The sequence below is a fragment of the Syngnathoides biaculeatus genome, chromosome 14, assembly GCF_019802595.1.
Source record: "Syngnathoides biaculeatus isolate LvHL_M chromosome 14, ASM1980259v1, whole genome shotgun sequence".
Lineage (NCBI taxonomy): Eukaryota > Metazoa > Chordata > Actinopteri > Syngnathiformes > Syngnathidae > Syngnathoides > Syngnathoides biaculeatus.
This window is the reverse complement of record NC_084653.1, coordinates 8,871,722-8,885,529: the sequence shown is the minus strand read 5'-3', so window position 1 is coordinate 8,885,529 and position 13,808 is coordinate 8,871,722. Positions and strand designations below refer to the sequence as shown.

At 40.0% G+C, this 13,808-nt stretch overlaps 1 protein-coding gene across 1 annotated transcript in view; it reads left to right on the top strand.

Annotated features, from left to right (window-relative positions):
* The window catches only part of LOC133512288 (ephrin type-A receptor 6-like), an 83,333-nt gene that overhangs the window by 9,883 nt on the left and 59,642 nt on the right, over positions 1 to 13,808 (top strand). Inside the window, exon 3 of the mRNA XM_061841765.1 lies at positions 3,941 to 4,276. Within this exon, the coding sequence (XP_061697749.1) occupies positions 3,941 to 4,276 (336 nt within the window). The remainder of the gene's footprint in view (positions 1 to 3,940; positions 4,277 to 13,808) is intronic.

Genomic DNA, 13,808 nt, shown 5'->3' with positions numbered 1-13,808 from the left:
GTTTTGAAAGATGGTAAATATGATAAATGTGAATGATTTTTTTTCCGGTTGATTCTTAGTTTTCTTTAAATTTAAATTGATATCATTTGAATTGTTAAATGTTATGAGTCTCATCCTTTATCACAAAGCTGCATGGTCGTGACTTTCATGAACGAATTGAATTTATTGACTAGCACATTAGTGAGCGATGGGATTTGGATTGAGGGGATGTAAGTCAAATGCATTGATGTATTTTTGTGTGCAGTGAAGAAACATTCACATTTATATGTCGTTCTGTAAACAAAGGTAGAAACAGGAGAAGCCTTGGACGTGCATGCACATTTCATTTGTGGTCTGGACACAGAGGGGTTTGGGTCCCCTCTCTGCTCTGGCTGCAGCTGAGACAGCTGTGTGGAGCTGCAGTTAACCTGACCGCCTGTGAGTGGTTTGGTGCAGGTGCGGCGCGCAGCAGCACCAGCAACTGGAGAGTGATACGTACTTTCATGTCTGTAAAACATCTGAAAAACTCATTAGATTTGTCACAACTCACTATAGAGATGAAAAAGTCACTAAGAGGAATTGGAAAGTCACCAGATTTAGCAAGAAAGTTGGCAAGTTTGCAACATTGTGGAAGGATCATTGTTCTAGTGGTGCTTTGGTTTGTATTTATTTGCTTCAGTGGTTTTCATTTTTACTGCTACCCAGGAGTTAATGTATTGCGGATATCAGCTTGGCCTTTTCTGTTCATTTACTTGTGTGAAATATCTATTTATTGTATTTTCACAACCATAGGGCACATGTATTAAAAGGTGCTCTTGCATTGTTCTATGGTAGCGCTCACTATGCATTAATGCAAAATTGCCCCTTTATTTTTGTGAGCAGAACAACAAGCTTAAACAAAGAAGAAAGTCAACAGTCAACATGTCATCCTCAGTCACAGTGTCACACAAAACCAAAATCATTACACCACAGCAAACACAAAACCACAGCCAGTGGACATTAAAACAACCAGAATGATGAGCAAAGAAATATTCGATACACAATGTGGATTTCAAACACTTTTTGCTGTACGTACATGGCAAGCTCTGAGTTCACATTTGCGGAGCTTAACTGATAGCTTGTGGTTAAAACTGTTCTTTGCAAGTGTGTCTCTTCATTGGTGGCATTTTCTGTTCTTTGCAAGTGTGTCTCTTCATGGGTGCCATTTTCTGGGGTTCATAGCCAAAACACATACCAGCATTATATGGAGCTCGTGCACGTGACGCCACAGTTTTCCCAGTGCCATATTCTGGTACTGCATGTGCAAGTCTGGTATGGCGGAGGAATATGTTGGAGTAGTTCAGGACATGTATGAGGGCAGCAGAACAGCGGTAATATGTGCTGTAGGTGTGTCAGAAGAATTTAAGGTGGAGGTGGGACTGCATCAGGGTTCCCCGCTGAGCCCCCTCCTGTTTGCATTTGTAATGTGTAGGTTGACAGATGAGGTTAGACTGGAATCTGCACTTTTTTTCCAACCATAGTTAATGAATGTCAGTTTGTGTAAAAACCAGGGCTCATTTATTTAAAGGTCTAGTGTCATCCCTATTAACATTCTAAAATATATATTGAAATAAAAAATACATATAACATTATTCACTTCAATGTCTACATGAAAAAATAAATATGGGCGGAGAGCACGTCATCCATGCGCAAAGCTGCGGAAGTTTCATTCGACATCCAAGTGGTCGCCATATTGGCTGCATTTACTGTCGGTGATGTCACCCGGACATTCGTCATTGAAAACACGCTGTGGCTCCTACTGTAGGACACGCCCCCTCAGACACAGAAGCTCTTTTCAAAGAAAACTATCCAAAACCGAGTGAAGTGTCCAGGGCAATATTACCCTATTGTTTGTATTGTTCATTGTTTCATATTTAGATAACATACGGGTCACGGCCAAACCACCTCCCCAACCTCAACAAGGCTGCAGCCAGCTCGGCGTTGTCAACAAGGCCAGGAAGGCCGAGCCAGTCAGGCAGTAGTGATCCACAAGGCCGGTGGAGGCTGTCCTTCAGCGGCTGCTTCGTGGAAGCCTTCCAATGCACACATCGACACATTAGCAACCCTGATTTATGGATTACGCCCCCCCAACAACTATTTTTTTAGTAGCTGTATACACCCCTACCTGTCATTGGGAACCCACGAAGCTTGCGTCCTTTGCACCCATGCAATCCATTATTCACGACGAACCGGGTCTCTTGCAAACTTATGAAGGGTAAATCCATCCTCCCGAGTGTTCAAGTAATGGCCAGCAATGCAACGAACCAGCATTTTGGCTAAGACGAAGGAACAACGACCTACCTTCCCAGAGGTAAAACTAATAGAAACAAACGAGTCCACTTGAGGGCGGTCCTGCCATGTACGTCACTTCCTGCTTCTTCTCGAAAACAAATCCCTCAAGAGGATTTTCATGTCGGCTGCCGTTTTTTTTCATTAATAACATACTAAAAATCATGCATTTTATGACAGTGGCACTTTAAATACTGATATTTGTATTGAAAAAATCTGAGTCGGTCCATCACTATGTGGGATTTATTCCTGATTGAGAACAGATCCAGCAACAAAGTATTTGTATGCGTCCAGACTTATTTACGCTTCCGAATTTTTCAGTGTAAATCTCGACAACGTACTCACCAGATACATGTGTATATCCAGTTGACCAAGACAAGCGGAAGCGAATTAACAGTCCAATTTCTTATCGGCGACAACATGAACTTCGGCATTAAATATGGGTCCTCTATGCCAAGTGTCTCTAAATTGTGCACGTACCTTCTTTGATTATCACCTTCTAAATGTTTAACGATATTGGACAAAACTGGATGTTGTGCTATAAGACATTTTTTCGTTTCGTCTCAACGGAATTAACTTGCAACAATGCTTTGTTAGACCGGCTATACGGCATTTTTTGATTTTATGACATAGGTGCACGAGCTCTATACCTTCTTGGGAGTGTGCCTTTAGCGTCCGTCCTTAAGCCCACACTTCCCTCTGGAACGTGCACATGCTGTCCTCTCACATGTCAGCTTTTCCTCTATATACCATAACTACCGGTAGTGTTTCGGCATGAAATATCAGTCAGTTACAAATGTTGGACCACGGCTCTGAACTGTATGCCCATTTTGTCAAAAATTTAAGCCTTTTAAGTGCACTTTATAGTCGTGAAAATACGGTATTTTTTTTTTTTTTTTTTTTACATAGGATTATATTCTTGCCCATGAAATTCTGGGCCAGAATTTATTGACTTCATGACATAAACTAAAACATGCAGTTTGCTTTATATGGTGCAAAACATTGATGCTATTCCATCTGTATAAAAAGTTTGTCCAGTCAGTAGATTAATGTTAGACCTCCCGACTTTAACCTCTCTATGATGAATAAGGGTGACTAAAGTCGATGTCAACTTTTCTGTGGAAATTGTAAAATTTGGGGTTCAACAAAAATATTATGGAATTTTAAAATTCATTGTGTCGATACTGCCAACCTACAGTCTACATTTCAATCATGTTACTTAAAAAAGGAACAATTGGATGTGTGTTGTATTTACGGCAAAAACATTCACCTAAAAATAATGTAATTTGGGCAAAGGAATTTTTATCTTTAAACCTGTGGCCATCTAAAATAAATAGTTTTGGTAATATTAAATGAAAAAGTAGAGGTTGAATTGCAATTCAAATATGACACATTTAAGCCTGAGCAAAGGTATGCCCACACCAAGTTCCTTTCTTGATTTTCTATTTCTATATCAGTCATACCAGCACCACACCATCTCTTTAAAAACAAGATATTGAAAGCCTAGCTTTGTTAGAATATGTGACCCCTTGTGTGTAGTAAAACTTCAAACTTTTTAAAAGTTTAAGAATGTTTTCCTTTGTGTATTTCAGCCATTATTCCTAAGTAATGGTCTCTTTGTCCTTTTTAACAGGCCCTCCATCCCCTCCACGTAACCTACTTTTCAGCCTCAATGACTCATGTCTGATGCTGGAATGGTCACCCCCAAGTGACACTGGGGGTCGCAGAGACCTCACCTATAATGTCCAATGCAAACGCTGTGGTCCAGAGCCTGACCAGTGCCACCTCTGTGAGGAAGAGCTGCGTTTCCTGCCACAACCGTTGGGCCTGACTACCGCCTCAGTTACCGTCATGGGCTTTTCCGCGCACGCTAATTACACCTTTGAGATCGAATCACTCAACGGCGTTTCAGACATGAGTTCATTTCCTCGACAGGTCGCCATCATTACAGTCAGCACTGACCAGGGTGGTGAGTGTCAACTTTATTTCTTCACAGTAATATTATATACAGTACATAGAACGAAATAGCCTTGATTCCCTTATCCTTTTTTCACTTGCATTCCATTTCTAATCCTTTATTTCTCTTCATTTGCACTAATCACACCTCTACCGGGTAGCTGTAGAACACTGTTGGTCTCTGAAGATGTTACAAGAGCAGATGTTCAATTACAAAGCCTAACGTGTGAGATCGTGGCCTAACATGTTTTGGCGACATGGTAAATTAATTAATTATGGCTAAATGCAATCATTAAGTACCTTAAGTAGTTTCTATATTCTGTTGCTTGTTGAAATATTGCAATCATATGCAACGGATTAACCAATAGAAAGAGAAGTCTCCTCAAGATAACTTGATGGGAAAGGAGCAGTCAGTGATGGAGCTGACTCGTGGCTTTGCACACAGATAACTGTTTGTCTCAACACAAGATGGCATGTTTTAGTCCAGTCTATTTGTTGAGTTTCAGGAAAACTCACACATTAATCTTGCCGTGGGCTTTGATGGATTGGCCAGACCCTGATCCAGGAAAAGACCTCATTAGGTTTTAATGGGGATATTTTGCCACTGCAAGGCTGTTTGATTGGTTGGTTCGCTTCTCTGCTGGTGAATGGCCAACTTTATTTTCTGTCCCATTCACCTGTTGTGGTTTGGTAGTTCGATTAATCTGCCGTGTAAATTTCTTTCTGCTCTTGCAAGATTTGATCCAGCCATTATTTTGTATTACCAAGAAAGACAGATTTGACTCAATCTGCTCAAGGTCTCTTCCTTGAAGGCAAGTTTTTCTTTGCTGCCATTTCTAAATGGCTTGATGCTCATGTGGAGATCTCTTGGGTCATTTGAATGTGGGAGTCTGTCCCTAAATTGGCTCCACAAGAAAACTGCTTTAGGATTTATTGTCAAAGAAAACAAACAATATGGTAAGAGTAAGCTGTTTTACTTTTTGAAGATGACAACACAAAGTTCTTCATGTTAAATGGTGGGCAGTTAAACAGAATTACGTACATTTCAACACTTTTTTTTTTTTTTTTAGATATAAATATTGTTGTTGATTGTACTTTATACCTTTGCATGAACAGAAGTCTTTATTCTCTATAGTCGATGCAAAATAATGCAATTTGTCTAGCTGGACAGTCTTTTTTTTTTCTCCTAAACCATTGCTACTGTATATGCATTGCTGGGAAATTAATGTGGTTCTCTCAGTACCTGCAATCTCTTAAGAGTTTTTAGTTGAAAAGACCAAAATTCCTGTGAGATATGGTATGGTGTGTAGAATGCACAGGCTTTTAATTTGTAATTTGCAAACACAGGTTTTTGTGTTCTCCCGCTTTTCTTCTCCAGTGTACATTTTTCTGTCGTCTTTGTTCTTTGGCTCCATCCCACCCTGTGCTCCTCTGTTGTTAAGGGAGTTTGGGGTAAAAACACATTTTCTCATACAGCCACAACACATTAAATGCATTATTTTGTGCGTCCAGGGACAGCTCGGCAGTCTTTCTAGGTAAACACAATGTCACACCTAGCCTTTTTATTTCATTAGGAATCCCCAAGTTCAATGCATAGACACACGGCAAGTCCCTTGGCTACAAGACAGCACTAACATACACTAGGTTAATAAACTCACCTACAGATTTTTTAAGTGCTTTAGGGACCTGGAGTAAGGTCTACACAGTTTTTGTGTAATTTTATGGACATGTTTGTTTTTATTTTTTCTTTATTGAATAGTTGTTTTAGAAAAAAAAGCAGGATCTGATTCCATTGAAATCTGGAACCTGTGGCTAGATTATCTCTCTCACACTGGACATGCACCTACGATGAAAATTTCAGACCCCTCCATGATTTCTAAGTAGGAGAACTTGCAATCTAGCAGGGTGTACAAATACTTATTTTCTTCACTGTAAGAACCATTTTAGCCCCCAACCTTAGAACTTTGAACTGGATGTTCTCATCACTTTCATCCACTGTGCTGCCATGTCTCAACGACTGAAATATCAATATGTTAAAACATTGAATTGTTCTTTAAACTGCCCTTCGATTGGCTGGGGATCAGTTTGGGGTTTAAACCTCTCACCCAGCTCCAGCTCACCTATGACCTAAGTAAGATAAAGTGGTATGGAAACTAGATGGATAGGCTCTTTAAAATCTCTTTACTTTGATGATGCGTCCATTTTCTGAGGCGCTTATCCGCACAAGTGCTAGAGCCTATCCCAGCTATCTATATCGGGCAGGTGGCAGGGTACAACGTGAAGTGGTTGCCAGCCAATCACAGGGCACATAGAAACAAATAACCATTTACACTCATACCTAGAGGCAATTTAGAGCCTCCAATTCATGCATGTTTTTGGGAAGTGGAAGGAAACCGGAATGTCCGGAGAAAACCCACACAGCCACGGGGAGAACATGCAAACTCCACTCAGGTGGGGCCCGGGATTTGAACCCAGGTCCTCAGGACTGGGAGAGTAACACTTTAAAAAAAAAAAAAAAAAAAGTTAGATTGCAGATAGGATTGCAAATTTCAGGTCCGCCTCCATGGAGTTTGGATGTTCTCTTCGTGCCTACGCGGGTTTTCGCTGGGTACTCTGATTTCATCCCACATCCCCAAAACATTGGCTGACATGTTAATGGAGGGCTCTAAATTGACCCCTCCGTACAGGGCACTTAACCACGCCTCCTGAAGTGACGTCACGCCACGTGCGCTGACGTAAGACAAACAGTAAAAATGGCAAATACAATACAATACATTCTGAACTGAGACAGACTCCATGCTTCTGATTTCATTCAAATCAACGATATATTATAGATTCTAAATACAATACATTCTTAACTGAGAGAGACGCCATGCTTCTGATTTCATTCAATCATTCACACGTAGCAATGTTATGCTAGCGGAGAACGTCTCATTCATTTATACGAGACGTGTATTAAAAATCAAATTTAGGGCATATCTTCGTGCAAACACAGTCTGGTTAAGCTTCGGTCGCGAGCCAGCAAGAAATCAATATGATTGTGCAGTCCGATCATCGCTAAATATCGCTCAACAAAGAATAAGTGTGTAAATCGTTCACACGTAGCGGTGTTATGCTAGCGGAGAATGTCTCATTCATTTATACGAGACGTGTATTAAAAATCTAATTTAGGGCATATCTTCGTGCAAACACAGTCTGGTTAAGCGTCGGTCGCGAGCCAGCAGGAAATCAATACGTTTGTGCAGTCCGTTCATTGCTAAATATCGTTCAACAAAGAATAAGTGTGTCAATCGTTCACACGCAGCAGTGTTATGCTAGCGAAGAACTTTGAATTCATTTATACGAGACATGTATTGAAAATCAAATATAGGGCATACCTTCGTGCAAACATATGTGTTCCGGTTGATATTAGATGGATTTAGTTGATGATGCGGTCTTCCACAAAGTTTGATCCATCGAAGGCATTTTTCTGACTGGGTCTTTGGTTTTGGAAAGGGTACGAATCGAACTCCACCAACTAGCCTTTCAGGATACCTGTCGTCACTATTACAAAGTCCGTGACGACACCTCTTAACCATATTTTTTGTTAAATAACCCAAATACGCGATAAAACGCTAACTAAACCTATACTGGACCATGCAATGTTGTCTGAGAAAATGGCGGGAGCAAAAATGGGCTTTGGTTTATGCAGATCTCTGGCCTCTGATTGGTCAATGACGCGGATTGCGCAATATCCACGGAGGGGTCAATTGTCCAGAGGTCTGAAGGTGAGTGTGAATGGTTGTTTGTATGTGCCCTGCAATTGGCTGCCGACCAGTTCAGAGTGTAGCCTGTCGCTCCCCCGAAGAGAGATGGAATTGGCCCCACCACACCCATAACCCCAGGAAGGATAAGCGGACATAAAACGTATGGATCGAGTTGAAAGTATATCTTACATACTGCATATGTAAAAAGGGCATCATGTAAAATTTAAAATTTGTTAAACACTCAGTTTCCACTCCAAATTTTTGGGTGACTCTCAAGGCAAATTTTGCCCAGAATTTTAATTCAACTATATATATATATATATATATATATATATATATATATATATATATATATATATATATATAAACTATATGGCCTGTGATAATTTCCTGTCAGGCCTAACCTTTTCTTTGTTCTGTGTGTGTGTGTATGTATATATATATATATATATATATATATATATATATATATATATATATATATATATATATATATATATGCACAAACAGCAATCAGAACCTTTAGACTTTATTTTTAAAGATTACTGTTGCTGTGTCACAGTATAATTAATTGCAAGAGTACCCTCAACTAATGGATAGAGCTTTGATATCTGAAGGCATATACGAATACTTGGCACTATAATTCCACAAATGTGAAAAGAAATTCCAAAAGATCACGGAATAGGCTCATCTAAATTCTTCTTCTCTTCTAACGTGTAAACCTTGTTATTTAAAGCCAAACTGAACTGTAAAATTTATGTGTCCTCCTAATACATCCACATTTCCCAGGACACATTCACATGAAACTCTGATATGTGATTTGGAAACATGAACAGAAAACACAATTTGCATGGAGTTGTCATCAGCAGAAAAGATGTAGGCATATGAATTCCTGAGTGTTCTGAGCGGAAGCAAGAATCTGTAATAATTGACTGCAGCCAAAGATAAATTAGTCTTGGTTTATTAAAAAGCAGATGGCCCTTTTGGTAAATGCTTTATGCTGGTGAGGTTAATATATATGATTTGTTACAGGTGCAATGGGTTCCTTTACAAATGCATACATATACAGACCATTCTTCAGTACTCCCCACAGGCATCAGAAACTATATGGATGTGATAATTTCCTGTCAGGAATAACCTTTTCTTTATTCTGTGTGTGTGTGTATATATATATATATGTATATATGCACAAACAGCAATCAGAACCTTTAGACTTTATTTTTAAAGATTACTGTTGATGTGTCACAGTATAATTAATTGCAAGAGTACCCTCAACTAATGGATAGAGCTTTGATATCTGAAGGCATATACGAATACTTGGCACTATAATTCCACAAATGTGAAAAGAAATTCCAAAAGATCACGGAATAGGCTCATCTAAATTCTTCTTCTCTTCTAACGTGTAAACCTTGTTATTTAAAGCCAAACTGAACTGTAAAATTTATGTGTCCTCCTAATACATCCACATTTCCCAGGACACATTCACATGAAACTCTGATATGTGATTTGGAAACATGAACAGAAAACACAATTTGCATGGAGTTGTCATCAGCAGAAAAGATGTAGGCATATGAATTCCTGAGTGTTCTGAGCGGAAGCAAGAATCTGTAATAATTGACTGCAGCCAAAGATAAATTAGTCTTGGTTTATTAAAAAGCAGATGGCCCTTTTGGTAAATGCTTTATGCTGGTGAGGTTAATATATATGATTTGTTACAGGTGCAATGGGTTCCTTTACAAATGCATACATATACAGACCATTCTTCAGTACTCCCCACAGGCATCAGAAACTATATGGATGTGATAATTTCCTGTCAGGAATAACCTTTTCTTTATTCTGTGTGGTGTGTGTGTATATATATATATATATATTATATATATATATATATATATATATGCACAAACAGCAATCAGAACTTTGGGGGCACAAACCAGGCAGACGGTTGCATCAGGGAGGGCATTAAATTTAAAACTGCCAAACAAATGAGCGTTCATCTAAAGAATCACATACCGGATTGGCCGCCCCCACCGTTAACATGTAGGCCGCCGGTGGAAATTTAGCTATTGTAGGTCGAAGATAAAGAAGAGGAGGTCAGCGGATTCTTTGGCAGAAGAAGAAGAGCAATCCACAAGGCCTACAACTGCGTATGGGGACATTGAATGTTGGTACTATGGAGGGAAAAGTTCAGGAGAGAGGTACAGTATATCATGCATCCAAGACAAAGAGTAGGGGCAGGCTTTAAATTTTTTTGCCATGGAGTGTTTTTTTGGTTTTTTTTTAAAGGAAGGGTTAGCTAAGAATGTCTCAGAGGTGAAAAGAGTCTCAGATCTGAAACTTGAAATTTAGGGTGTTATTTGCGGCTATGCTCCACAGGTAGGAGGCGACCTAAAGGTGAAAGTGAAATCCTGGAAAGAACTTGATGAAGTAGTTCTGAGCATCCTAGTCACAGAGAAAGTTTTGATTGGGCCAGATGGTAATGAGCATATTGGCGAAGAAAACAGGAAGTAGGGGCGATGAAGAAGTGATGGGTAAGTATGGCATCCGGGAAAGGAACTTTAAGGGACAGATGGTGGACTTTGCAAAAAGGATGGAAATGGCATTAGTGAAGACCTTTTTCCCAGAAGAGGCAGGAACATAGAGGGACCTACAAAAGCAGAGGTAGAAGCGCACTAGTGGATTACATTTTGTTCAGATGACTTAATCAGAAAGAGGTTACTGACTGTAAGGTAGTGGGAGAGAAGAGTGTAGCTCGACAGTATAGGATGGTGGTGTGTAGGATGACTCTGCTGGTGGGGAGGAAGATTAAGAAGACAAAGGTAGAGCAGAGAACCATGTGGTGGAACCTGAGAAAAAAGAACATTGTGCAGCCTTTCAGAAAGAGGTGAGACGGGTTTTTGGTGCACAGGAGGAGCTCCCAGAAGACTGGACTACTACAGCCAGGTTGATCAGAGAGAAAGGCAGGTGCAACCTCAAAGTTCAGGAAATCATAGAACAGGTTCGCAAAAAAGAGGTGGAATACTGAGAGGACTTGGGACAGGAGAAAGGAATACATTGAGATGTAATGTGGGGCAAAGGTAGAGCCGGGCTCAACAAGAGGCATATGAGGACATGTACGCCAGGTTATACACTAAAGGAGAAAAGGCTATCTACAGGTTGGGCAGACAGCGCCATAGAGATGGGAAAGATGTGCAGAAGATTAGGGTGATTAAGGATAGAGATGGAACTGTGTTTACCTGTGCCAGTAGTGCGCTAAATAGAAAGAAAACTTTGAGAAGCTGATGAACGAAGAAAATGAAAGGAGGAGGCATAAAAGAGGGGAAGAAGTATGGATGGCTTCCCAAATACATTCATAGGAATTAAAGCCCTGCGTTTAGCTGGAAACCATTTCAGGGCGAATCCTGCTTCCTGCCTGAAGATGGCTGGGATAGACTCCGGCACTCCCACAACCCTCATGAGGATAAGCGGCTCAGAAAATGGATGATTGGGTGGATAGATGGAATTAAAGCCATTGTGTGTATAGTTTAAAAAGTTTTATATCCTATAACAGTGAGAAAATACAATCCATAAGGGATTGCGATGTAAACTACAGTCAGGGTCAATGTTTTCATACTTCTCAAATACCACTGAACTTTTTCCAATTCTCTAAAGACAGCCCTTAAATATTTTTACTCATTATTTTTCGAATTAATCTGTTGGTTATTTATAGTTTTTAAACTGTGGTCATGCAAGCAAAGTGAACTGGTAATTGGAATTCAAAAAGCATTACTGTTAAAGTTAACTAGATTGTTCAAGTCAAACTCTATTAAAGATTGCGTCTTATCTTCCCTGACCTGTGTTGGCCTTCTGCCTTGTACCCCAGCAGGTGCCAGCATCAATTTGCAGCTCTAGGTATGAATGAGCTGAATGCATGGAACTGCTGGCCTTCTAAGCCACTGCGCTTCTTCTATCCAGCCCTCTCCCAGCATCGCAACATGCTCTAACTAACTATGACAAATTATCCGCACACTTAATTACCAGCCAGGGAAAATCCCAATGATGTTTATTAGGCACGGCAACATAAAGCGGTTTGTCCATGGCCTGAGACCAAAGCGCTGTGCTGTGCTGCAGAAACACTAATAATAACAACAGCCATACAAATTAGATGACTTGAAACACTCAGGGCCTCAAGGAGCTGGTTGGGCCGTGTTAGGGGGAAGGGGGTTGAAAGTCTTTGGATGAATCGATACCGATCACCACAGTGCTGAGCTCCACTTTCCTTTAGCCACACTTCCTCCAAGCGGTACATCAGTTTTAGATTGCCACACAAGTCTGAAACAAACATTTTTATCTGGCTAGTGTCTCCACCGCAAGCCATGTAGGTCATAAGGAGACTTTAGCCAAACGTGTGGCTTTGTAGCAGATTTAGCAGATCGCAATTTACACATACACGTGCGAAACAAGGAACTACCAGGAACTAAAACTAAAACCTTAGTCAGCGGTGAGTCAAAGCAATATTCTCTATGGGATTTGTAATTACTGCCTCATTTTAACATCTAATAATCCACAGCTACAAATTACAAAAATAACAATACATGCTAATTCTCTCTGCAGTGTTATATTACAGTTATTCAAGAGAAAAAGACTCATGGTGAGAATAAAATAGAGACCCAGTTTATCTTTTATCATTTCTGATTCCATTGGATATGTTCAATGTGGCTAAATTCAAACAAAGGAAGCACTCTTCTTGGCATGTGGCTATTTGTCTGAGAAAATGCTTTGTTTCACTCGATTCTCAGTTTCCAAACAACAGTCACAAAATCCTAGGACAACAGTGTATCCAATTCCACCTTTGACAGTAGGAATAGTGGTGGTAATTCAACAAAAAGTGGTTCACTATTTAAAAAAAAAAAAACGAGTGCTATATCATAACCATTGAAAATTCTCATATTTCTCATTTTCTCCATGTGTGTGTCATACTCATCTCACTCACATTTGCATGTATGCATGCATGTGGGGCAAGAACTGGACTCAGAGCATTAGCCTTGGGGAGTGGGTGGCTATAAATACAACCTTTATGATAGCTGTCTTATTAGAAGTTGATTTATCAACCTCTCCGAAGGAATATACATGTCCTTGGTACCTAAAGCCGTCCCCCAGGAAAACCCAATTACTGTGTAGCATATGGACATGCAAAGGGAATATTTAGTGTCGAACCATGAATGTCACGCGTCCACCTTGTGTTGGTGTGGACACAACTTACAAGGCCCTAGTCATCAGTATCCGGTCTCTCCCATGCTGGCACATACACAAACACTTCTTATGCCTTCTGTTAAGGCAGATAGAGGGAGGAACAATTGAACAGGATGAATGTGTTCGACAGTTCTCTGCCACCTTAGTGATTTTGTCAACGTATTTGTCCTGGTTATTTGCCGGATCTCTACTTTCTCCCCCCCATCCTTTACATCTCCCTCGTACAGTACATTTAGGATGAAGCCTTGGATGCATTTGAGTCGTTAAGTATTGTCAACACCCCTTCCACAATAATTTCCCGCAACAACGCGGTGTGGCATTGATTTAAAGCCGAAGGCCTAAAGGTTAAATGGCTTATCTCCTGTTATACAGAGTAATTGTCTTTCCTATCTAATTTCTGTGATACATTGTCCTATTTTTGTTGTAATGCATTCAGGAACATGACATGATGATGAACAATTTAGAAACATACTGTGTGATCTGAAAAACAAAAACATTCACCTTCACCAAAATTAACAAAACAAATTAAGAACGCAGGAAATGGGATCATCATCATCATTACTACTAAAA